This window comes from Amborella trichopoda, chromosome 6, assembly GCF_054954075.1.
Source record: "Amborella trichopoda isolate Santa Cruz 75 chromosome 6, AtrichopodaSantaCruz75HAP2 v2.0, whole genome shotgun sequence".
Lineage (NCBI taxonomy): Eukaryota > Viridiplantae > Streptophyta > Magnoliopsida > Amborellales > Amborellaceae > Amborella > Amborella trichopoda.
Genome location: NC_142341.1, coordinates 17,600,663 through 17,627,527, shown reverse-complemented (window position 1 = coordinate 17,627,527; position 26,865 = coordinate 17,600,663). Strand labels below are relative to the sequence as shown.

The 26,865-nt window shown below is 37.2% G+C and overlaps 1 protein-coding gene across 2 annotated transcripts in view; it reads right to left on the bottom strand.

The window, feature by feature from the left end:
- The window catches only part of BGAL9 (beta galactosidase 9), an 87,442-nt gene extending 60,840 nt beyond the window's left edge, over positions 1-26,602 (bottom strand). For both annotated transcript variants that reach the window (XR_016058167.1, XM_011622041.3), the window contains exons 1-9: positions 26,232-26,602; positions 25,926-26,107; positions 16,551-16,646; positions 16,316-16,428; positions 4,836-4,902; positions 3,787-3,879; positions 3,338-3,481; positions 3,005-3,093; positions 1,306-1,411 (exon numbers count right to left, since the gene is read on the bottom strand). Coding sequence is in view for 1 of the 2 variants with exons in the window: in XM_011622041.3 (XP_011620343.1) it covers positions 1,306-1,411; positions 3,005-3,093; positions 3,338-3,481; positions 3,787-3,879; positions 4,836-4,902; positions 16,316-16,428; positions 16,551-16,646; positions 25,926-26,105 (888 nt within the window). In the remaining variant the exon portion in view is untranslated. The remainder of the gene's footprint in view (positions 1-1,305; positions 1,412-3,004; positions 3,094-3,337; positions 3,482-3,786; positions 3,880-4,835; positions 4,903-16,315; positions 16,429-16,550; positions 16,647-25,925; positions 26,108-26,231) is intronic.
- Positions 26,603-26,865: the final 263 nt, after the last annotated feature.

Below are 26,865 nucleotides of genomic sequence, written 5' to 3'. Positions count from 1 at the left end.
TAAACCATGTGAGATGTCAAGATGGTGTGGCAATGGTGCATGGTTGCATGCACATGTGGGCAAGTGGCTAAAGACTCCTGGTGAGACCTTGGGCAAGATGGTGCAGATATATGGCTAAGGAAAATCCAAGCAGTGGCTTGATTGGCTCGACCCTCGATAGCTTGACCTAACAGGACATGGATGTGGACCATGTGCAAGACGTCAACTGTCCATACACCTAGCTGGGCAAGCGTGTAGACTGCGATCATCATGAGTGGGATTTGAATTCTAAGTGAGCTCCTACAAGGCATAACAGCTGGGAGGTGGGCAGCTAGAAATGCAGAGACAATTTTGATAACCAGCCCAGGTTGACCTATCGAGTGGCCATGCATCAAGAACGGCTAAGACGGGTGGCTAAAATTGAGGGTCGTTGTAACTAACGAAGAAGTGGGTTATTGCAATTAACTAGGTGGCTGCTAGTGAGCCACCAAGTGTCCTTGACTAGACCATGCACAAAGGTTGGTTGTCACATGTAATTTATTTGAATTTGAATTGATGTCACCGGGGTCTGTATAAACACGTGGCGTGTATAAAACCTAGCCTAGACCCTTATAAGGCATTTGTGGCATTATACTCGTGCATGCGTGCAGTGAAAAAAATGGGATGTGGTCCTTATCTATTGCTTGTGCAAGTGACTCGTGTGTGTTCGCTCTTTCCTCTTGTGTGGCATGTGGAAGGCTGGCCTCGCCCTATTCAATGTAGGACTTAGTCTTGGCGCCGCACCGTTTAGGTAGCGAAACTTTACCCCCATGACACCCAGTATCCCACATTCATTCTTACACACTCATCAATCACCATAACCACAAAAAGATAAATTTGTAACATCAATTACTTTACATTAAAAACAAGAGCTTTGAGTTCAAAGATGAAAGAACCCAAAAAAAATCATGAGAAAAAGAGCCGACTTTCCTTACCTTTTAAGCTTCAAGAAACACGGGTCACTTTGATATTTTTTATTTTTCTTTAGGCAATATTTTCCCCTTTTACTTTTGCTAGCCCACGTATATAATAAAATATCAAATTTACCCTATTGTGATTCAGCAAAAGAAGCCAAAAACACCTGTCTTTGCTAAAAGCCAGCCGAAGAGGGTGAAGACACCTGAATCACTCAGAAACAAGTGTTTTCATATTTACTTTGTTCGGGAGTAAAACTTGAATACTTTGACGAAGCAAAGTGAATCTGAGGACATTGTTATAGACAAGTCTGAGATTCTTCTTTATCTAAAACAAGACTGGCTTTTTACAAGCATTCACAAACTATCTTACCATGTAGTAATTTTGAAAACTTCCACCTCGTTGGTAAAAGCGAGCAACAGCAAATGCTAGATCTTCAACAGGTCTATGAGGTACCCTACCACCCCAAGTTGTATACCTGCAAGGCAATTAACTATGAGTCAGTTAATAGGAAATTAAAATATTACACAAAATTAGATAAATACAGTTTCTTCAGTATAGACCATAGCTAAGCACTAAAACACTATGGACGTTGGACTAATAAAATCTTCAAATTTGCTCCTACGACATGCAAAAGGCATTAATAAGATCATAGATCCCCAGCAAAGAGAAGATGTGAATGTAGAAAGTAAGAAAACAAACTATATACCATAGCATAGGAAAAATAGCATACATGTAATATATGGTTCAAGCATTTGAGTATGTACGATGTATCCTTAACCCATCCATGTTTGAGCTACAAGATCGACATCAAATCTTAAAGAAAACAAGGAGGGCAAAAATCGGATCCTTTTTTAAAATCCAAGTACGAAACAAATTAAAAGTCATGGTGAACAAATCTGGATCTCTCAGTAGAAATTAAAACACCTTCAACCTTCATGGAAAAATTGATTCAAATCAAAACCTTGGCATAGATTATGTCAAAATATTCCAGAATGAAATAAGTTAAATAGCTAAAATGTGGGAAAAAAAAAAAAAAACTGAAGGCTAATTAGATTGTCAAATCTCCATAGTTTCAAAATTGAGATATCTCCACAAGCAAGGATACATGAGTTAGGATTTCAACCGAAATTCTATCAATATATATTATTTCTACTTCAAAAGATCATAAAGAACAAGGATCAAGAGTCACTATCAAGCTGTAAGAAAGGGGATTTGTCAGATCCAAAGATCTAGGAAAAAGACGTATACCACCCTCTCCAAATCAAAATCCCAAATAACCCCCTGTGTCTATATAAAGCCCGTAAACCCCATCCAAGTTTAAAAAAAAATGATCTTTAACCCCCTCTTTACATTTTGCATTTTCCAAACTATAACATTTAGCCTTTGTCCTTTTTTTAGTAAACCCATCATGTAAAGGGAATTTGAGATAACTCTTTTAGCCTTAATTGTGAAGTGCATGAAATGAGAGATTTAAGGTTTCGAGGGAGGTCCGGAAGGAAGAGGTTTTGGTGAAGAACAGAGAAAGAAAGAGGGAGCTTTTCTACAGTTTTAATGAAGGGGTCATTGGGAAACAAAGATAAATATTGTAATTTGGACAATAAAAAAGATGCAGAAGGGGTTAAATGTCTTTTTTTTTTAACTTGGAGGGGGTCCATGGGCTTTCTATGGACATAGGGGGTTACTTGAGATTATGATTTTAGAAAGGCGAGAGTACAAACTATGTAAGCTTCATTAAATTCTGACTAATTGATTCACAGGAAACGCATTAGTGCTTCAAACATAAAGTTTGTTCCAATACCATGAAAAATAGAGTTTTGGAGAATGAGAATCTCTTCTTAAACGAAACTAGGCCTATACATATGCTATGTACAAAAAAGAGAGGTACAGTAACCAATTAATCATATTATATACAAAGTCAATCAAATCCAACATCATTATAATGCATGTCCCTAAGAATAAACAAATGGCATGCATTCTGTATAAAACAAAGAAAAGAATAACATTTGATGAAAACAATGAGCAATGAATGAAATGAAAACTCCAAAAAGCATAAAACAAATTTGAATACCATCCATCCCAATTCTCGGTCCACATTGTTGGCTTGTGATACGAATTGGGCTTGTAACCATCACAATAATATTCATTGCAGGCATCTATCTGCCAAGAACAATTCAAAAAATAAAATACATGAAACATCATATTGAAATAATTTCAGATAATGGAATATACATATTAGTTTCCACTGTCGACTAAATATCTGCAACCGCTACACATGATTTTCGCAAACATTGCAAGTTATCTAATGCCACTAAGCATTGATGCCTATAAACAAGTATTTCAATAAAGAAAGAGGGATGCTGAATTACACAAGAAAATAAAAATTTGAGGGTGTTTATATTACAATATTTCCCGGAGCATCAGTTTGCTTGCACATGACCCATGGAACGCCAGCATTGAGTCCCAGCGCCATTCTTGCAGCCCACAAAATATACTCCTGACCCGCTTTTCCATATGAGGCTTCCATATTCCCATACTCATTTTCAACCTGTTCAATATCGTACACTGTTAATTCCATCATCTGAATAGATGCCTCATCACTTCATATTGGAGACAGGACTGGCATGGTATGTTACCATAGTCATTTCAATTTATGATATAAATCATGTGTCTCTTTATGGGTATGCATTAAGTATGTCCATTCCTACTTCATTAATAGAAAAACAGATGATACAAGAAGCAAATGTTTGATGGATTAAGCTAAGTAATTTGGCTCACGATCTAATCCAAGTCTTAACACAAGATGTCATAACAACCACATGTCTAACTGAAATCAAGAAGGGCCTCCACAACCTGCAATAATATGATAGGACCACCTTGCCATGAAAACAGCATTTCCTGCTTCATAAGATCCACTATCATCTTGACATACCTATGCATTTCCTCCTGCAAAAAAAAAATACAACAAAGCTACTAAGAAAAAGCCACAAGTTATCGATTATAATGAGTAATTTTTAATCAGAAATGGAAAAATAAGTTTAAACCTAGATTCTTTCCACTTTGAAAAACTTAGATGTTGAAAAGAATTTCAGAGTACTTCATGAAACAGATTACTATTACTACTTGTGTTCTCTTCAACAATGATATAAATAAGGAAACTCCAAGTAAAACGGAATAGAGATCATGGCTTCTTGCATAAATACTAGCAATCATCAAATGATATGCTTTTTGTTTACTTTTAAAGTGGGTCAGTTTGGATAGCACAAGGAGGTTGGCCTCTCTTCTGCAAACTATTAGTCTTACCATTAAACCAAGGGCTCCAGTGACAATTCATTAAATAATAACTAAACCCGAGGCATCTACATAACAAATTAGCTCGTTAGTTCCACGAAAGCAGTGCGAGAGAAACTTCCAGTCTAAGGCTTGACAAATAAGAAATTACATTTAGAAATGGAAACTTCCATTAGCCTAAGGAGACATTCATTATGGCAGTGGGGCTCTTGGCTCAGTGGTTAGGGCAATAAAACTGCAGAGTAGTGTCACGGACTCCAGTCCCACCGCTTACCCACCCAAAGAAAAAACTATATTAGAGAAGGTCATGCTCAAAGGAAAGCGGATCAAATGGCTGGTCAAGTTAGGTTTAATTCCAACTTTTAAAAATGCCCACTATCATAGGCGAAATGCTATTGAGTCAATATATTAACTCAACTTCTTTGAGTATGCTAAACCAACTGTCCTAAATGTGTGAAGGATTTAATTCGACACCATTGCTCTATAACTATGTCCCACAAGAACTAAAATGCATTTACAACAAGTTGAATGAGTCGTCAAGGATAAAGAAGAAAAAGTCTAATAAATACAGAACGAATAATTTAATGAAGTCTTAAATCTAAGTTAGTTACCTTGAACAATGAATTATTAGTTCGGAATTCAATGCCAGGTATATCACGTAACCACACAGGAAAACCCCTGTAAAGTTATCAACCAAAAAACGAAAATAGATGGTGCATTGTTAGTTTACAACTAATATGGTTACTTCCCAAACAAATACAACCAATACAATTGCTAATCTCAAGAAACATTGACGTCCATTCCAAAGAAAAGAGTACCATGCCTAGAGACAATAACATTCAAGCATAAGTCAGATAATCTATTGAATATGACAGAACAATAAAATCATAAAGTAGATTTATATAAAGGCAAATGAGTCCATTTAAGACCTACTTGGGCAGGGACATAAAAACTTACCTTAGACTTTCTAGGAAACAACCCCAAATACCCTTATTCTCTAAAATATTCCTCCCTGAAAAATTTCAGTAAAGCAGAGTACTGGGTTTCCAAAAAAATTGGTGAAATCCAAAACGAACATAAACCAATGACCTAAAGTAAAGTAGAAATCTGCATCAAGTTTGAGCAAGTAGGAAGTTAGATAATCACTAACACCAAGGTGTGAATTCAAAATAATTTCCGTTAATGGGACCCACCTTCTCTAGCTCTTTGTCAGCATCTTTGAGTATATTTAAGATGACATCTTTGCATCATGTTCATTGTGAAACTATAAAGGTCATCAACAATAGAATTTAGAATTGAGTTCACATAAAAGAATTGGGCCTTGCGGATTTTCTCAACAAAATTTTATTGATAAAGTGGCACAAAATCTAATGAGAAAATATGTTCCTTTTTGGGATATCTTTTCACGTGTCTACATCAGAAATCCCAATTGTTGTGCCGAAATGATTAAGAGCAACAAGGGAACTGAGGAATGTCACAATCTCTACCAACAACCTAAATAACAAGCCCAAGATACTCCAAAGTGATAGCAACCACGACTGCATAAGCGCAATTTTTCCAACTAAAGCTCAAATTTCTTAGAAACAGCATTTAGAAAAACGAACGGTCCGAGTTGGCTCGCCAAGCCCCAAGTCTGATGGTTAAGACTCAGATAGGAAAGTTAGCAATATGACCTTTCAAGGCCTTAATGCCAAGAGTCTCTCACTCCATGGGAGTGAGTGAGCGATAGAATCAGGGTGCTTTGCGAACTGGGGCCTAGGTTCTAATACCCCAAGTACGTATGAGACATTGAGAGTTTGCGCTTTGAGAGATTGATCTCTTTAGGAGGTGTCAGGGGTACCTCCGAGTTAGGACAATATAAGCTAGAATGCCGCATAATTGATGTTATTATCCAGAGCGTGGAGTTACCAATTGAATGTAAAAGAACCCGAGTGTCTTGTGATGAGAGCTAGCCCTGTATGGAATGGTCAAGACTTACGGGACATGAGTCCGTATCCTGACACGAGACCATTCCATGGAATGTGCACATTCACGGGAACCCACTCTTCCATATGTGTTATCCAACTTTGGAAGAGCCTATGCACAGGTGCTTTGAGAGGTCCCCTGTAATAGAATAGTAATATGTCCCACACGGGTACACTTGTAATCCATTGAGAAGCCGGATGATGAGAAGCTCTGGTTCAGTGACTTTGATATGACCAATTATGTGTCCCTGTCATAGACTGTTGAGTCAACTTGAGACATTAGTGGAACATCATTCAGGACTAGCCCAATGGAGTACTCACGTTACGAAGTCAAAGCCTTGAGATCTCACATATACCTTGAGTCCGGTTTAATTATGATTAGAAATGATGTAAAACTATGAACACAAGTTTCAAATATTTATTGAGATTTTTTCCTTTTTTTTTTAAAGCACAAAAATGTGTCTTTCAAAATTGTTTGACCTTAATTCCAAATAAGGACATCCATGTGGATGCCACATGGCACCCGAGTGGCCATAGGGTGGCCATGTGGCACCATGGGCCCCTCACCTTGGGCCCCCATTCTAGTTTGGCGTGGACCCCCTTTCTGTTACTTATTTATTTAAATTGATTTAAACATTATGTTATAACCTTATAACTTAAAGACACATTTTAATCACATGGATATTTCTCACACATGTAACACCTTTGGATTGTATGAAGCCAAGGGAATTTTTGAGAAAAAAATTATTGTTGAAATTAATATCCACATAGGTGTCAATGCGTGTGAATGTTTCATGTGGATGCACCTCATTAGTGTGACCAATGTGCAGGTGTAAGAGTGCATGTGACGGGTGTGGGTTGAGATGATCCCATTGGTGGTGTCATAACCCACCTTTTTCTCTCTCTCATGCCATAATGCCTTTTACTGTTTTGCCCCTTGCCCTTGAACATTCTCATCACTATTGAATTAAAGAAATTTTGAGGGCATTTTTGTAAGCACACTTGGACATGTTTAGAATAAAAGTATAGGGCTAAGGACAATAAGGTAAATGTGGCTTGGACCTAGGGTTTTAGTGGGTGATAATGGCAGCAAATCTCATCCCTTCATCTTGGTGGTGGATGGGAATGACTAGCAAGGAATAATTAGCCTCTCATGTGTCATTGATAATGTGCATCAAGGGTTGAGATCTAATCTCACTCAAACACTTCACATAAATACAATCTTGGCCCAAACTTAACCCAATCTTTGAAAAGCGAATTTTACAAGCAAAAAGAATCTAGAAAGGGAGAGCAAGAACTTCCATAAGCTCCATGCACCATCCATTGTAGAACTCGTTCCATAGCATTCCATTGATCATATTTGGAATTTTAAGGTGATCCTTCACTACATGATATCAAGTTCATGTTAAGCAATCATCAAGGTTACCTTCCATCAAGTTCTTCTCTATTGTTCTTCATTCTCTTTCACTTCAAACCTTGCGGTCAATTCTTTGTTACAGTAGCTTTGCAAACCTTTTATTCTTGCTTCATGTGATCTTCGTGAAAGCCTTATATAAGGAAGTCATCCATTAGACTACAAGCTTCATACCTTGATGATCCTTTGATTAAGAATAGTTTACCCTTGATTTTCTCCACCCGAATTTTTCTGGTGCATTTCTTATACTCAACTTTCAAATTCCAGAGATCTATTACCTCCTTGAATTATACAAAGTCCACACTTTTGCATGCAATCCTGTTTTGGTGGTCCAATGGACTATACTACATAGTTTTGCTCTATCTTGCTCAAATTTGATCGGATCATCCTAGTTCCTTTGGCAAATTGTTGTGGATTAATTTTGTTATTGATTATGGACCATAAGAATTGTTTTTAAAAGTGTTTAAGCTTCCCAAATTGGATAGATACCCTTGAGTCATATAAACCACTCGTGCACTCATCTTCGGAACAAGGTTAAGTCCTCAAAAGCCCCGATCATGGATCAGGCACAAGGGGTTCGAACCATTGGCTTCCCGAGTATTTTTGGCACTCTAATACATCTGTTTTGTTGTTATCATTATCTGTCATTACCGTTGGGGCAGTTCAGTTCAGTAATTTGATGATATTCAAGTGTACTTCCATTGTGTGTAACTAAGTGTTTCAATTTCGAGTTGGTGTAAGTGGCTTGTAATTTGCCCCATAAGGGGACTGTTCTAGAGTTGATTTTCAGTGGTATGTAAAGTCTAAGATGTTTTTATCATTGTGTTAAAGGACTGTTATTGTATATTTGCTTTGTATAAGTGAGAGTTTTGTGTTAAGGCACCAAGTTGTATTCTTGTTTTTGGTTAATCAAAGTGTTCCTAGACGTTATACCACATCAATTGATATCAGAGCTAGGCTCTTTAACAGCCCCATTTAGAGTCATTTGTATGTATTTAGAGTGCCATCCAGGGACCAATGACTGCCCGGTCGATCGTAACCGAGTTGCTTAAGGAATAACGGTTCAATGGAACCAACTTTACCGAGTGGAGGCATAAGATTGCGTATGTGTTTCATGAGGATGATTTGGTGCCTTTGCTCACTTCAAGGCCACCAACTCAGCCTGCTATTAATGCACCACAAGTGGTTAAGGAAGCTTATGAGACATGACATCGAAAGAATCTAAGTGCCATGAATCACTTGCTACTATGACTGATACTTTTGTTAAGGATTATAAAGATTTTACTTGTGTCAAGGATATCATAGATGAAATGAAGAAGAAATTTGACACACCTAATGAGGCATAAAGGATTATTAGAATGAGAAACCTCATGGGTTGTAAAATGGATGATCACACCAAGGTGGGTGATCATCTAAGGGAATTTAAGAATTGTATCAAGGAAAGTGAGAGAGTCGGTCATTCCTATGATCAAGTTACTCAAAACACCATCTTCATGTTGTCCATCTCTCCAAGGTGGAAGAACTTTGTGGCCAATTTGATGGCAAAAGATGCCCCAAGCACTATAGAAGAAATTGCATCGTTCATGGAGGCCGAGGAACAAAGGCGAAAGGCGATGGATGGACCATTGGCTATGGTCCATATGGTAAAATCACAACTACCATCTTCCTCTTCTACTCCCTTGCTTGTCACTCCTATTTCTTCGTCTTTGCCTTATTTTTCAAATCCGATTGCTTTTAATGTTGGGGTTAGTGGGAGTGTTCAAAATCAAAACAAGAAGAGAAAAGGAAAAGGCAAATGGAAGGGGAAGGGCAAACAAGGCGAAATAATAAGGCCATATCCCCTTTATCCATTTAGCCCTTATCCTTCTAAACCCCATGCCTTTACTCCTAGCCATGTGACTCAAGGAAATTTTAGGCCCAAACCACCACCAACACCTACTATGGTTCATGGGAGGACGGTTTGGGCATCTAGCCAAGATTATTTGAGAGTGCAATGCTATAGGTGCAAGAAGTATGGCCTCACCCAAAAGTTTTGTAGATATCCTCCTCCTCCTCTATCACAAAATCCCCCCTTCACTCCTAAGTCTAATGCCGGTAAGCCTCATGGTCAAACAGGTGGTGGGCCAAGGAAGGAAAAGTTTTGTGTGGTTCATGAGACTTTGATGGCCAATGAGGAGGTTGATACTTGGGTGCTTGATTCCGATGCCACTATTCATGTGGTCAATTCGATGAGAGGTTTTAGAAGTTTTAATGAAGTCAAACCCGGCGTCCATAATCTTTATATGGAAATCAAATAGAAAAGGTCTTAGAAAAGGTCACTATGTGTTGGAGCTCGCCAATGATGAGACTCTCATTCTAAAGGACACCCTCTATGCACCCGGGATGAGGAAGAATCTCATCTCGGTCTCTAGGATGAATCAAGCAGGATTTATGTTGATGTTTAAAGAAGGGAAGGTTTATGTTCATGATGATTCAATCAAAGGTGATCTTGTGTTTGTAGCCCATTTGATTGAAGGCCTTTTCCAATTTGAAATGAAGAAAGAGTTTGCTTACTTAGGTGATGATTTTCAAAAATTTCATTTGTGGCATTAGAGATTAGATCACATTAGCCCTTCTAGGAAGCATATTATGATGAGAGAAGGCTTACTTGATAATATGAGTGGTAATTTACATAATAAGTGCGAGGCTCACCTAAAAGGTCAAATGGAAAAGAAATCCCATAATAAGGTCAATAGGGTCTCTAGTCTTGCAGAATTAATCCACTCCGATGTATGTGGGCCAATGAGTGTGCCAACCAAAGGGAAAATGACATACTTTATTACATTTATTGATGACTACTCCCGGTTTGGTCACACTTATCTTATGAGGAGCAAAAGTGAGGCCATAAATAAGTTTCAAGAATATAAAGCGGAAGTTGAAAACCAACTAGGTCAAACCATTACAATTCTTAGATCTGATAGAGGTAGAGAATACACGTCCCAAGCCTTCTATGATCTTTGTGTTCAATATGGGATTATCCACCAAACTACCATACCTTATTCACCCGAAGAAAATGGGGTAGCTAAAAAAAGGAATAGGACCCTAGTTGAGATGATGCGAAGCATGATGAGTACCGCTAATCTTAGATTAGAGTTTTGGGGAGAGGCAATTCTAACTGCCACATACATCCTTAACCGGATTCCCACTAAGGCGGTCTCATCAACTCCATACCAACTCTTCATGGGTTGACCTCCCTCCATTAGACACCTTAAAGTTTGGGGATGCTCAGCCCATATCCTCATTCCCTCTCAAAATAGATCCAAATATAGATTCTATGACCCCTTGAATAGAAATGTGATTGAAAGCCTAGACGTTCATTTTCTTGAAGATGATTTCCTTGAGAGTGATATGACCCAAAAGAGAGTGGACTTTCATGGGCTTGAACCTAACAAAGAAATTGAAACCTTTCCACCTAAGCGAAGTGAGAGAATAAGAAGACCACCCAAATTCTTTACCTACCATGGAGAAACCTATGAAAGAATTAGTGAGGAACCCGATGATGAACCCTACTCTTATCAAGATGCCATATCTTACCTGGATCATAAACTACGGAAGGAAGCCATGCAAGAAGAGATAAACTCAATCATAAAGACTAAACTCAATCATAAAGAACCATGTATGGGAGGTAGTCCACTTACAACCTAACCAAAGATCTATTGGATGTAAGTGGATAATTCAAGACGAAACTTAACTCCGATTGAAAAGTATAAGGCAAGACTTGTAGCAAAAGGGTTTACCCAAAAGGAAGGGGTAGAGATTATTTTGACACCTACTCACCCGTAGCTAAAATGGCTTCAATAAGAATAATCATATCCATAGCCGCCTACTTTGACTTAGAACTACACCAAATGGATGTGAAAACTGCTTTCTTGAATGGTGAATTCGAAGAAGAGATCTTTATGAACCAACCTGAGGGATTTATAGTGAAAGGTAAGGAGAAGCTAGTATACAAACTTAAGAGATCCCTATATGGCCTAAACCACGCTTCAAGAAGATGGTTCCTCAAATCCCATCAAACCCTTATTAGATTTGGATTCAGGGCAAATGATGATGACCATTGTGTGTATTATAAGGTCAGTGAGAGTGGCATCACCTTTATAACCTTGTATGTGGATGACATTCCTATAACTAGTAGTACCTTAGACCATATAAGAGATACAAAGGCAATGTTATCAAATAACTTTAATATGAAAGAAATGGGAGAAGCTTCATATGTATTGGGAATCCAAATTATAAGAGATAGAGCAGCCCGCACAATACAATTGTCTCAATTAGCATATTGCAAGAAGGTTCTCGAGAGATTTGAGATGCATGAATCCAAACCCATAGATACACCAGTGGAAAGAAGAGTGAAATTGAATGTCAATATGAGACCTAGTAATGATCTAGAGAGAAGAGAGATAGAAAAAGTCCCATATAGGAGTGTCATGCGTTCTCTAGTATTTAACTATGGGAACTAGGCCCGACCTAGCTTTTGCTCAAAGTATGATAAGTCGATTTCAAAGCGATCCCGGATTGGAGCATTGGAAAGCTGTTAAAAGAATCATGAGATACTTGAAAGGAACAATTGCTTATGGGTTAACTTATGGGAGTGTGAGTGAGGGGTATACGAACTCTGATTATCAAGGGAACACGGATGACTCTAGATCTACATCAGGATACCTATTTCTATATGGAGGTGGCACCATATCTTGGCGCACCAAGAAACAACACACCATAGCCCTATCTACTATGGAAGCTGAATATATGGCTTTGTGTGCTGCACCTTTGGAACCCATTTGGATTAAGACCTTTTTGAATCATTTTTATTTCAACCCTATTCAACATGGAACCGTAAGAATCATGTGTGATAATCAAGCCGCAATTGTCATGGCGGGTGAGCTAAGGTTCCATAGCAAGTCAACGTACATTAAAGCCCAATACCATAGAGTGAGAGAAGAGATTGCAGCTGGTGAGGTAGAAGTTGGTTATATTTCATCTAAGGCTATGCACGTTGATCCTATGACTAAAGGCTTGGGGGCGAATGATATCATGAGGCATGTGCATGGGATGGGGTTAAGGAGGTTGACAGTTGTTGTATATTTCTTACTTATGTGTGTTACTTTCTTACAAATGCATGGATCTATTATGTTGTTTTATTATTTGATATATTGAGAGCGAGATCCGATTAAAGCCTCAAAGGCCAAGTGGGACAATGTTAGCAATATGACCTTTCAAGGCGTTAAGAGAGTGAGTCTCTCGCTCAGTGGGAGTGAGTGAGAGATAGAATCTAGGTGCTTTGCGAACTGCGGCTCAGGTTCAAATACCCTGAGTACGTATGAGGCATTGAGAGTTTGCGCTTTAAGAGAGTAATCTCTCTAAGAGGTGTGAGGGTCACCTCCGAGTCAGGACAATATAGGTTAGAATGCCTCATAATTAATATGATTGGCCAGGACTTGGACTTACCAATCGAATGTAAAAGAACCCGAGTGTCTTGTGATGAGAGAAGGCCCTGTGTGGAATGGTCAAAACTTAAGGGACAAGAGTCTGTATCTTGATACGAGACCATTCCATGGAATGTGAACATTCATTCACATGGGAAGCCACTCTTCCGTATGTGTTATCCAACATTGGAAGAGCCCGTGTAGATGTGCTTTGAGATCATCCTTGTAATAGAATAGTCATATGTCCCACAAAAAGCACACCTGTAATCCATTGAGAAGCTGGACGATGGCAAGCTCTGGTTCAATAACTTTGATGTGCCCAATTTTGTGTCTTTGCCATAGACTTTGGAGCATAGGTTCATCAGGTCAACTTAAGACACCGGTGGAACATCATTCGGGACTAGCCCAATGGAATACTCAAGTTACTAAGTCAAAGCCTTAAGATCTCACATATACCTTCAGTCAAATTTAATTATGATTAGAAATGATGTAAACATATAAAAACATGTTTCAAATATTTATTAAGATTTTTTTCAATTTTTTTTCAAGCACAAAAATGTGTCTTTCAAAATTTTTTGACCTTAATTCCAAAAAAGGACATCCATGTGGATGCCACATGGCACCCGAGTGGCTATAGGGTGTCCATGTGGCACCATGGGCACCTCACCTTGGGCCCCCATTCTAGTTTGGGCATAGACCCCCCCCTCTTGTTACTTATTTATTTAAATTGATTTCAAACATTATATTATAACCGTATAACTTAAAGACACATTGTAATCACATGGGTATTTCTCACACATGTGACACCTTTGGCTTGTGTGAAGCCAAGGGAATTTTTGACATAAAAATTATTGTTGAAATTAATATCCACATAGGTGTCAATGCATGTGAATGTTTCATGTGGATGAACCTCATTGGTGTGACCCATGTGAAGGTGTAAGAGTGCATGTGAAGGGTGTGGCTTGAGATGATCTCATTGGTGGTGTCATAACCCACCTTTTTCCCTTTCCCATGCCATAATGTCATTTACTGTTTTGCCCCTTACCCTTAGACATTCTCCGCACTCTTGAATTAAAGAAATATTGAAGGCATTTTTGTAAGCACACTTGGACATGTTTAGAATAAAAGTATAGGGCTGAGGACAATAAGGTAAATGTGGCTTTGACCTAGGGTTTTAGTGGGTGATAATAGTGGCAAATCTCATCATTTCATCTTGGTGGTGAATGGGGATGAGTGGCTAGGGATAATTGACCTCTCATGTGCCATTGATGATGTCCATCAAGAGTTGAGATCTAATCTCACTCAAACACTTCATATAAATACAATCTTTTGGTCCAAACTTAACCCAATCTTTTGAAAAACGAATTTTATAAGCAAAAGGAATCTAGAGAGAGCGCAAGAACTTCCATGAGCTCCATGCACCAGCCATTGTAGAACTTGTTTCATAGCATTCCATTCATCATATTTGGAGTTTTAAGGTCATCCTTCACTATATGATATCAAGTTCATGTTAAGTAATCATCAAGGTAACCTTCCATCAAGATCTTCTCTATTGTTCTTCATCTTCTTTCACTTCAAACTTTACAGTAAATTCTTTGTTCCAGTAGCTTTGCAAACCTTGTATCCTTGCTTCATGTGATCTTTGTGAAAGCCTTATATAGGGAAGTCATCCATTAGATTACAAGCTTCATACCTTGGTGATCATTTGATTAAGCATAGTTTACCTTTGATTTTCTCTAACCGAATTTTTTTAGTGCATTTCTTATCCTTAACTTTCAAATTCCAGAGATACATAGTTTTGCTCTATCTTGCTCAAATTTCAGATCTTCCTAGTTCCATTTGCAAATTGTTGTGGGTTGATTTTGTTATTGATTATAGACCATAAGAAGTATTTTTTAAAGTGTTTAAGCTTCCCAAATTGGATAGATACCCTTGAGTCATATAAACCACTCGTGCACTCATCTTTGGGACAAGATTAAGTCCTCAAAAGCCCTGATCGTGGACCGGGCACAAGCGGTTCGAACCATTGGCCTCCCAAGTATTTTTGGCAGTCTAATACCTCTGTTTTGTTATCATTCTCTGTTGTTACTATTGGGGCAGTTCAGTTCATGTTAATTTGATTATATGAAGGTGCACTTCCATTGTGTGTAAATAAGTGTTTCAATTTCGAGTTGGTGTGAGTAGCATGTAATTTGCCCCATAAGGGGTCTGTTCTAGAGTTGATTTTCAGTGGTATGTAAAGTCTAAGATGTTTTTATCATTGTGTTAAAGGACTGTTATTGCGTATTCGCTTTGTATGACTAAGAGTTTTGTGTTAAGGCACCAAGTTGTATTGTTGTTTTTGGTTAATTCAGAGTGTTCCTAGACTTTGTACCACATCAAGAAATCAGTGTTTTTTCTTCTTCTTTATTTAAAGATTTGGACAAACTCAGTAACAATTGATCAGACTCAGCAAGAATCAGTCACACTTGGGTCATCCGAGTTGGGGTCATCCAGACTGGCGGGCTGCCAATTCAAGTGACTCAGGCTGGTTCGAGTTGTAAACGCTGTTTTAAACATCGCTTAAATATGATATGTTTTAATTCAAAGTGTTTTGCTATTAAGAATATGGGGACAAACCTTCCCTATCACATGATACAATAATTCGGATGTCACACATGTGAATCAAAAATCAGTACTTTTGGAGGATTAAAATCAACATTGAATTAAAAGACTTTTACACAATGATGGATATGTGATATACAGTCCAAATTTCCAATGAACTACCACAATTTGGATGTAAAACTATACTTTTGAAGGCACAGAATACATCACACAGCCAGCAGAATGCCAAAAACTAGTGGACTCTAAATAGTCCAGTAGCCCGCCACAACAAAAAAATTTGCAAATTTCAGCAGATCATTGATAAAAAATATTTCATATGCATAAGCAATGAATGCAAAGTTTCAAAAGAAAGCCGTAGAATTCCTTAAAGAACCATTCAACAACAATGTTCACATTACACTAGAAATTGAGTAATGAAAGTATTTAACGTGAACTTCCCCAGTCAGGGAACAAGCTAGCATATATAAGAAAAGATATGTGCTACAGGAAAAGAAAAACATCACATAACACATGTAGAAATGAACAGAACTACTAAACTACCACATAGTACATCAACTCCAAAGCATTTAGACATCCTGGATGTTGTATAAGAAGGATGTAAAGAATCTAAAGGCTCACGATTGAGAGAGAGAGAGAGAGAGAGAGACCCGAAATTCCACTCAGCACAGACATATGGACCTATACGAAGATGAAGATAAAGTCCTTTTGATCCAACCAGCTTCACAAACTTGACAAGATTATATCTTCCTTTGAAATTGAACTACACAAAAATCATTGCAAATACCCTTCAATAAGAAGGTAAATCTCCTCAAAATTCTCAAACTCACCATACAAAGCATAATATTTGCGATCAATAACTCCACTGCCTAAATTACATTATACCTGCCCTTTGATTGGCTCATGCCCATTCCAAAATGTGTAAGTCTGAATCACATCTGCCCCACCTTCTTTGCTCTTGGCAATCAAATTTGGCCACATCTGGTTTATTGGGAAGTGTAAGATACGATGTAGAAAAAGTGACCACATGCTTATTATCGAGAAAATAAAGTAAAAAACAGAAGAATGATCAACTTGAATGCAAATACCATACTTAACAAAAACAGAAGTGTAATACTTGATTCTGTTAGTCCAAAGAATATCTAGTAATAGAAACAACAAAAAATTGTTCTAAAGGCAAAGAAGAGAATAAAGTAATTGACCAGTCACAGAAAAAAAGGACAGGACGTAGCTTCACAATTCTTGTACTTAAGTGGGAACCTGGCCCTAAAATAGCAGTTCCAGGATTCCATGATACATATAGATCAGTTTCACAATGCCACCTTATCCCGAAGACAGAATAATGACGCTAGATAGATGGAATAGAGGATCTTGACTCGATATCTTAAAAACAAAACTAGAATAGGCAGCAAGCCCATGAATCTTCTGGAAAAAAATCAGCACAAACAATCTTTGAGGAAAATGAATTATCCTCCCAATTACAAATGCAAAGGTTGATTCAGGCCCCTTTTTCTTGATGATAGTCATACGAAGGCTTGTAAAGGTTGTACACTAAGCAAAAGAACTATCAGATCTTTTCACTCTGTGCAGAATAAAGGTTTTGGATTATTATTTAACTTTGTTTTCTCCAATATGTGCCCTCCATGCCAATGACTCTCTACTGGATCAATCCCATAAGTTTGAACTACAAAGACTCACTCCTGCTGTTTGTTCTCACGACTATCCTCTGAAAAGGCATCCCGTTGTCAACTAATGAGTATTCATTTCAAAAAAATTATGTTTGCATAAATCACTCAATTCAATGCCTAATAAGATGAAGTAAGGGTGTATTCATCACTTACCAGTGCTCTTTTATTACCATCTTTTTTATTTTATTTTATTTTATTTGACTTGATAGATTATCTTTGACATGTATCCCATTACCACGTAAACAAAACTGTATTCCCTACTACCAACATCCTAGGAATGTGCCCAAGGCCTGGGTGGTCGAGGTGGCAGAGTCACAAAGTGGCATTGCGGGTCTCAGTCCTACCTACAATATATACCTCTCAACATGTCAAAAAAGGGAAAATAAAAGGCGAACTGTAGATTTTTTATAATGAACATTGATCAATCCATCCACAAACTATGCAAAATGGAGAAATCATAAACACGTAATCAAATGATAGATTGTTTTAAACCCAACGTATGAAAACATTAGATTGCATCAGAAAAAACAACTGTAGAGAATGTTGAAGATCTTTTATTATTTATAGTGTATCAAATCTTTTATAGACAGTGTAGCACATCATATCATATATAGTAGGTGCAATATGTAATAGCATAGAAGGTGAGGTTATGTTACACTTTGTACCCTATATTGCTATGCAAGTTTATGTAGCCTACTTTGCTATGCAAGTTACCCTCATGTTGTATATACAAATGTTGTGAATAGTAAATGGACACAAGTTTTCCTTTTGCCTCTTTGAGTGTCTTACATGGTATCAGAACGAAGGTTTTGAGAGATCAGATTCTCTACCCGAACCACAATCCCTCTCCTTGCCAAAACCACCACAGAAACAAGGTGATTTTCTAGTAGTCTTTAAGGGATCTCTTGTTGGCAAATTTCTGGTTTATCTCTTCATAAAGTCTCAGATCTGACCTCTTGTGGGTTGATTTCTGGCAATCCATAAAAAAATTTGGCTGATAATTTCCAAATCTGAGTTTTGAATCTCAAATCAAGTCTTTTCATCAAGGTTTGATATCATATCTCTTTTGGGTTTTCTTTTGATTCAATCTAAGTCTTGATCCCATTAAGGGTTCTCACATAGATTGGACATAGCTTCTGAGAAGTGTGAGGTGTTGGCTGCAAAAGTTGATAGGAAAAACTATCTCGGTTGACGTTTTCATTTTCGGTTTTTTGTATAAGAAAAGGGTTTATGGGGGTAATGTTGATGGAATCGAATCACAACCTGCTCCATCCAACTCCAAAGAAACACAACAATGGCAGGTAAACAGCGTTAAGATCGTTGTGTGCATAGTTTTGAGCAGTGGTTTAAAAAACAGATCGGTGCCCCGGATCAGGCATCTCAAAAATCTATCCGGATCAGTGAATCGACGATCCAGATCGGTAATTGGCCGAATCGGTCGAATTAAGCCTTACAAAAAATCCAAAAAAATAATTAAAATTCATTATAAATGTTGTTTTTTAGGAATCTAATAAGAAATGGAGGTACTACATTATTAACTTTCATTTTTTTCATCAATATGCAAATATTGAGATGTTCTTTTCCTGTATGCAAAAAAACATATTCAAAATATACCACATCCAAGAAACTAGATAAAAGGAAAGAAAAAGAGGGAAACGTTAGCTTAAATATCCGAGTTACTTCAACAAAAGATCAGCACAACTGGAGTCACTCAACAAACAGAGAAAATGGAAAATCAAAGATATTGCACCATAGAAAATTGATACCCGGTAAATTTAATTTTTTTCCCTTAGCACATAGCATTATAGGACTGACGAACACTATGGACGCTCTTGTGTTGCACTTTACACCTACATGTGAATCACAGAAAGAGAGTGAGAGAGACCCAAACACTCTCACAAAATGATGAATATCCAAAAATATTAATGGACTTACACCTACATGTGAATCACAGAACGAAAGTGAGAGAGACCCAAAAACTCTCACCAAATGATGAATATCCCAAAATATTAATGGACTTCGTCTGTTGAGCAATGGAAAATAAACCAAAGGAGAAGCAAAAGAATTCCAAAAAAAAAAATTTGAACAAGCATTTAAGAAGAATAACATAATAATGTCATATTCTACCAACAATTGACACCATTAACTTCTTGCAAAAATTCAAGTTCAACCAAAAACCCATAAAAAAATGCAAAAATCAACATGGCAAAAAAATATATTGTGCTCATAAATGGATCCAAAAATCTAGTGCCCACTTAATTTTCAAGAAGAAACAAAACCTGACTCCTAAAGCAACTCAGGAAACCTAAAACCCCTCGTAAAAGAGAAAAAAGAAAAAAAAAATTAAAGAAAAAGGTCACCAAGTAAAATGAAATATAAAGCCTAACTTTCAATAATGTACCAACTCAGAGACGGAGAAGGCATCCATCTAAACAATGCAAGTCAAATACATAACAGATCGACACTAAAATTATCCAAAAAAGAGAAATTTATAGAGAAATTAGTACCTTGAGATCAGATTTGAGTTAGTTTACACAGAAATTAGAATCTTGAGATCAGATCTGAGTTAGTTAGCTCAGCCCTCTCATAAAGAGGAAAGGAGGCCTCTCTACTAAGCCTTAAAGATCCGCAATTTGTAACATGAATCCGCCATTGCCTGACAAGCGATCTCCACACGTCGCCTGTGGATGCCACCATTACTGCTTCCTTCTAATTGATTAGGGTTTTCCTTGCATCTCTCTCATTTTGCTCTCTCTCTGCTTTTGTCTCTTTCTCTCTCTTTAACTTAATGCTGGATTGGGGTACGAGAATAGTCCCACATCGAAGGGATGTGGGATGAAAGAGCCATATAAAATGCGCGTAAGTTGATTCAAAAGCGTGTTTGTCCTGCAAGGTCCGTGTGAGAGTTTCGCCACCCAAATTGCCACGCGTGAGAGTCTCCTCCGCCCAAATCTACCACGTGTTGTGTGTTGTGAGGTACGTCACGTGCAAATCCTGACCGGTGTTTCGCCGCCGCCCAACTCGCCAACTCGCTACTAGTGACGTAGTACTCTACAGAATCGCCGGTTCATGACGTAGTACTCTGCAGAATCGCCGGTTCATCTTTAGAACCGAGCGATTTAACGTTTTTCACCAGCATCGATACGGGGTGAACGATTCCCGTGTCGACTCGGGCGAGTCCGTTGCGACTCGTCGATTTTTAAAACACTGCTTTGATAATACAAGAATCCGAAGGCCAATGCGAGGGTCACCCATTTCAAATGAAATGTGGGAATATCTGGAATAGGTTTATCAGCAATTGTGAGGCAATTCCAAGTTTTTTGGGTAAATAAGGTAATTCCAAGTTGAGTATGATATGTTTACCTTCAAACAAGGGGAGGAGAATATCCAAGAATATTATGTTGGTTTTATGAACTTGTGGATAGAATATGAATATGTAAGTATGAAGGCTATCATTACTTACTCAAAAAAAACAAAATGCTACATCTTGCTGAATTAAAAGTTTAAAGGACATAAATGACGAAGGGGGTGATGAAATTACGCCTAGAATATGAGTCATTCAAATCAATAAATTGAATCACAAAACACACCCAACATGGATGTGATTCCCAATGAGTTACTCTGTGAGGAGATACGAATTACAACAATAGTCACCAACTAAGGAAAAGGGAATAGAATTAGTCTTTGTGGCCCAATGCACTAGATAGAAGCCATCACAAAAGAACCAATCTTCACTGCAACGTTATGAATGTATAGAATATTGTCATATCTCATCCATTGTAAGCAGAAAAAATTGTGTTTATTGCAAATGCCTTGGACACAGTATAACAAAATGGCATAGCCACTTTAGTGAAGCAACCACTCGTCAGATCCGAGGAAACCTACTTTTATGGTATAGCAGGCTGCCAATGATACATCTCAGAGATTGATGGTGGATACAAGATTAGAGGTCACTCCATCAAACATTGTTTATACCTCAAAACAAAAATCAAATAATATTCAACAATTGGTATTAAACTTTGTGTATACAGTTATTCTTCTGCATTCTCTGTCATGGGCTTGGCTAGTAAGGACTATCAACTATCCCCTACTATGAATCCCCTTTAGTCTCTAAACACATGACCAAAGTGCACACAAGTCTACCATACCTAGGTAATAGTTAGATTCTTCACAACTAATGGGACACACTATAAATTATTAGTATTGATAATCTCTCACTTTGTGTCCCCCATGGTGCACCCTTCATTTACCAACGTTCACTTAGTTTCAAAGTTAACTGCTAACTTGATCCATAGCTAGCAGGTCGGACAATATCAATATATAGGCAAACCATAACATTGGTAATATATCGGTTTTGTTCCAAAATATTGGAGGCAAAAAATCAGGTCACCAATACAGATCACTAAAAATTAGGTAAGTTGGAGAATCGTGAATATTTTGGATTTGGCTCAAAAGAACATAGTGGAAAAATTGGATGTGTATAGAAGATATAATAAAATATCATGAAAATAAATGGAATGCAAGTCTAGTCATAGTAGTAGAATGAGGAATTAATTAAGATTGATGGCCAAGAATTACACGAAAGATTATTTTCAATTCATTGGGTCGATAATCCATAAAAATTGAGAGATTGATAAAGATATCGCACATACAATTAGAGCTGAGTGGATGAAGTAGAAATGTGCTTCCGAACTTTGACATCTAATGTGATTGTTGCATACTAATGAAACTGAATGGGAAGTTCAATAGGACGACTGTAAAAACACCATAATCTATGGGACGGAATGTTCGACAGTCAAGAAACAACATATCTACAGAATGAGCGTAGATGAGATGAAGATGTTGAGATGGATAAGTGCAAGATTAAAAAGGATAAAGCACGGAATATATAATCAAAGAGAATTCAAGGGTAGCTCCAATAGGTAATAAGATGATGATAAGTATTTAGTGGTCTAGCCACATACAGCATCATCTAGAACAACACCAATTAGAAGGAACGATGTGCTTCAAGTGGAAGACTCCAATAGGGTAAAGGAAGGCCCAAAAGGACATGGATGGAAGAAGCAGAAGGGCTATGGTAAATTATGGTCTAACTAAGGCTACGGCCCTTCATAGAGCGGAATGACGTAACAAGATTCGTATAGCCAAACAGTTGGGATAAAGCTTGGATTATGATAATGAAGATTTGCAATTATTGCATCGATACATTAAAGCCATTGAACAATGATTTTATGTCTTTATCTAGTATCATGGAGTACCACTTGACAAATTTTTATCCAAACTTTCAATAATACAACAATGGTTACTTTGTTGTCATAAAACAATACAATGAAAAAGGAACAATTTTAAACACAAGAATTACATCAACAAATAACAAGAACTATAACCCAAGGTATGAGATTATAGTGCAAAGAAAAAAAACAATAAAACCCTCAATATAGGATTGCCACTAACTAAAACACAAACAAAAAATGTAAAATAGTAGACCATCCAAAATGCTATGATGTATACAACAATGGAATAAAAAGACTTAAAAAGGTGAAATTAATCAAACTTACGTACGCAAAAAGAAAGCAACAAAATGCTTAAGAAAATCTATTAATAATTGTATCTCACCCTAAATTCCAAGCTACCTAAATATTTAGTTGTCACTGAATCTCTGTATAATGGCCCTCTATAAAATGATGCTCTGGGTTTAGAGGGAAAAAAAAAAAAGATTTCTCATTGGGTTATTCTTCCTCTAATTCTACCTATCATTTTGATATATATGATTGTATTGATAGATTACTTTTCAGGGGGATATATTGATTGAATATATTTTTTTAATACACTTTTTTTAAAGAAACATATTGGCAAAAAAATTTTATAGCATTTTTTTTAAAACCAAGATTCTTAATTTACTTCCACTTTTAATGTCCTTATCTCTAAAAAAAAATTCAAAGATATTAAATCAATGGAGACAAATTTATAAGAAGAATTTTTTTCGAAAAATTATTTTGGAAAATTCCAAAATATAGATTTATATGGGTTCCATTAAAAGAACTCGATTTTAGAAGATATTTTGAAAAACTCGAAGTTGTTAACGGATTTCAAAAAATCAAAGATTTTTTGAAAAAAAATTATGTTTTAATCAGAGACTTGCTAACTATGGTCTCGCCATGCCGTCTTTTTAGAGAGCCTCTTCTATTATCTTTTGTCGCTGAATCCACAGGCTCTTTTGCTCCTTTCTTACTAGAATTCTAATTTTTGTATCTCTCCTGATTTTTCATATTCACATAATGTTTCTTCCAGTAACACTGATAAACCACCATAGCTTTTGGTGCATCAACAACAGAGAAAACATAACCAATCCATGCCTCCTTCACTTGCGCCTTACGTTTAAGTGATTCTCTTCCCCCTTCCTTCTCTTCCCAACCTTGCTTCTGCTGAAAGCTCCACAATTACATCTCATCCTCGCAACCAATATGATTCTTCTCTTGATGACTTTAGTTTTCCATCACACCCTAGATCTTTGTTTACTTGTCTTAATATATTTGATATTCCTACTAACCATCTATATATTTGTTTACTTCCTAGATCATTGCTTACCTCCATTGACTCAGTTGATATTCCTTCCGCCTATCAACAAGCCTATAACATACCATATTGGAAGGAGGCCATGGATGCAAAAATAAATGCCTTGTTGGAGAATGATGCATAGGATCTTGCTCCTTGCCCTGCTAACACTTGTATTGTTAGAAGTAAATGGATTTTCTCTATGAAGTTTAGATTTAATAGAGGGATTGAGCAATATAAAGCACAGCTAGTTGCTCAAGGCTACAAGCACGAGTATGACATAGACTATGAAGAAACATTTTATCTGATAGGTATAATGATCACGGTGCATAAAGTAATTGCCCTCTCGATTATTCGCCACTCGATTATCTCTCACATGGATGTGAAAAATACATTTTTTATGGATATTCTAAGAGATCGTGTATATGTGCATTCCCCCTAGGTGTAACCATGACAAGTCTATGATTTGTTGTCTGAAAAAATCCTTGTATGGAATGAAAAAAGCTCTAAGAGCATGGTTTGGCCGAATTTTGACAAGTCATTATGGATGTCGGATTTATACAAAGCTCTCACGACTATTTTCTATTTACCCACCAATTTACCCCATTTCGCTATTTACCCACCATTTTACCTCAAGGATAACAATTCTTCTCTTATATATTGACGGTATCCTTATCACAGGTGACAACCATGCCAATATACAATGCTTGAAAGAGCTTCTTAGTATCTCATTCAAGATGAAAGATTTAGATCGACTAACTCACTTTCTTGGCTTAGAGATTCATTGCTCCTCTAATGGATGTACAGATCATCAAAGACAATACACCAAAGATTTGATCAAGTTGGCCAATCTGACTAATGATAAACAGGTAGATGCACCAATGGAGGTGAATGTAGATGATAGGGACAAAATTCCAAACCCCACTATTTACATGCAAATTCTCAGCAGCAAACTCCGCCTCACTATGACTCGTCCTAATATATCACATGCAGTGAAGATAATTAGCCAATTTGTTGCATGTGCTCTTTGTATCCACCTCTCAGTTGTCCATTCTATCATTCCATTTTTGAAAGGTACATGTCATAGAGGATTGTTTCTCTTCCAATTCTTCTCTTCAACTACGAGCCCATGTCGACACCGATTAGGTAGGGTGACCAAATACTCAACACTCAACCATTGATTAGTGTGTATTCTCGGAGACACCTTCATATCATGAAAATGTAACAAATAATACATTGTTTCAAAACCTCCACAAAAGTCGACTACAGGGCTATCTCATCAGCTTGCAGCGACATCACTTGGTTGAGAGGTCTTTTATGCAACTTGAATATTTGTCCTCCTTCTCCCATTCTTTTATATGATGATAATATGAGCGTCGTTCGTATTGCCTCTAATCCAAGCGCACAAAGCACATAGAGGTTGATTGCAATTATATTGGTTAAAAACTTTTGTTGGAGAGTTCACACTCCCACATGTTACCTCACAACTTAAGCTTCATATTTTCACTAAGGTGACGACCCAGGCTCGATATGACTATCCCATTGACAGATCTTGTCTTATTTATAGTGCATCATTTCTTATGTAGTAGTGCACAAGATGGTATCATATATAGTGGGTGTATTATATAATACTATAGACGGTGAGGTTATGCTTTACACTTTGTACACTATCTTACCATGCAAGTTTGTTTCGCCTGCCTGCTATGTAAGTTACCGTCATGTTGTATGTGTGTGAATGGTGTCATTGTACACAAGTCTTCCTTTTGCCTCTTTGAGTGTTTTAATATTATTATATGGATTATCTGAAATTTCCATAACAAAATCACCCAACTAATCAATCAGAGACCATCAAATTCAACCAATCCATATGCCAAAAAAATAAAAATAAGGTTTTAAGTACAGAAAAAAAAGAATGTCCAAATAAGGTCAAGAGGACACAAAATCAGAAGAGAACAGATATTAAAAAAAAATCTATTAAATTTAGCTGGGATAAACAAGCATCAAAGCATAATTGTACCTCAGGTGTTGCTCGAGGATAATGTAATCCAGCTGATACTAGCATCCTACGCTTCCCATTAATTATGAGAGCCCTGTGATCGTAGGTCACATTGAAAGGCTCGAAGAAATTCTCTGAGATTAACACTCCAAAAAAAGAGGCCAGAACGACTATTTCTAACCACAAAACAACCTTCCCCATTTCTGCCACGGATTGTGTTCGGAATAACCAATCAGAAAAACACACAGAACAATCCAAAAGAAGCTGAAAATAAGAGAAAATAAATAAAACCCATAAATTGTTGACGTTTCCCAGTTTGGAACTGACCTTTTGTTAATTCTAAACGAAAACTTGCTTCAAATGTGAGTGAAGAGGGTCCTCTGAGTTACAGGTGATCCGATGGCCGGCACTCTGCCATGGAAGGAAACCACTATTTATTTATTTCAGAGTTTTTCTGATCGTAAAATCACAGGCAGCATGGTTCAATCTTCCTCGGGAAATTTGCAGATGACAAATAAGATTTCTAGTTATTCAATCTATTTTTCTTCGTTGTTGGATTAGGGTGCGACCCACTCGAACTAGACAAGACGCCAACTGGTGGGTCCTACTCCCTGAATCACCATCGATGAAGTGGAAGGTGATGACCCAACGCGTTGCAGTTTTACTTTTACACCAAGGGAAGGTTCCGATGACCCTGCTCACTCCCCTATTTACATGAAGGGTGCATTTTGTATGGAGCTGGGAGCGCACCTTCAAATGGTGTCGACAAATATGGTTTCAATGCTCGAAATCTTTAAGACACTCTTAAAATAAATTTTAAAGGGAAAATTAGGTAAATATTTTTTTTAGTTTTCGTTATTATCAAAATACCGAATACTCTATGTTATTATTGATATATCCGTTTTTTAGATTTTATAATAATTAAAAAAAAAAAAACAAAACTACTTATTTTTGCTTTTTC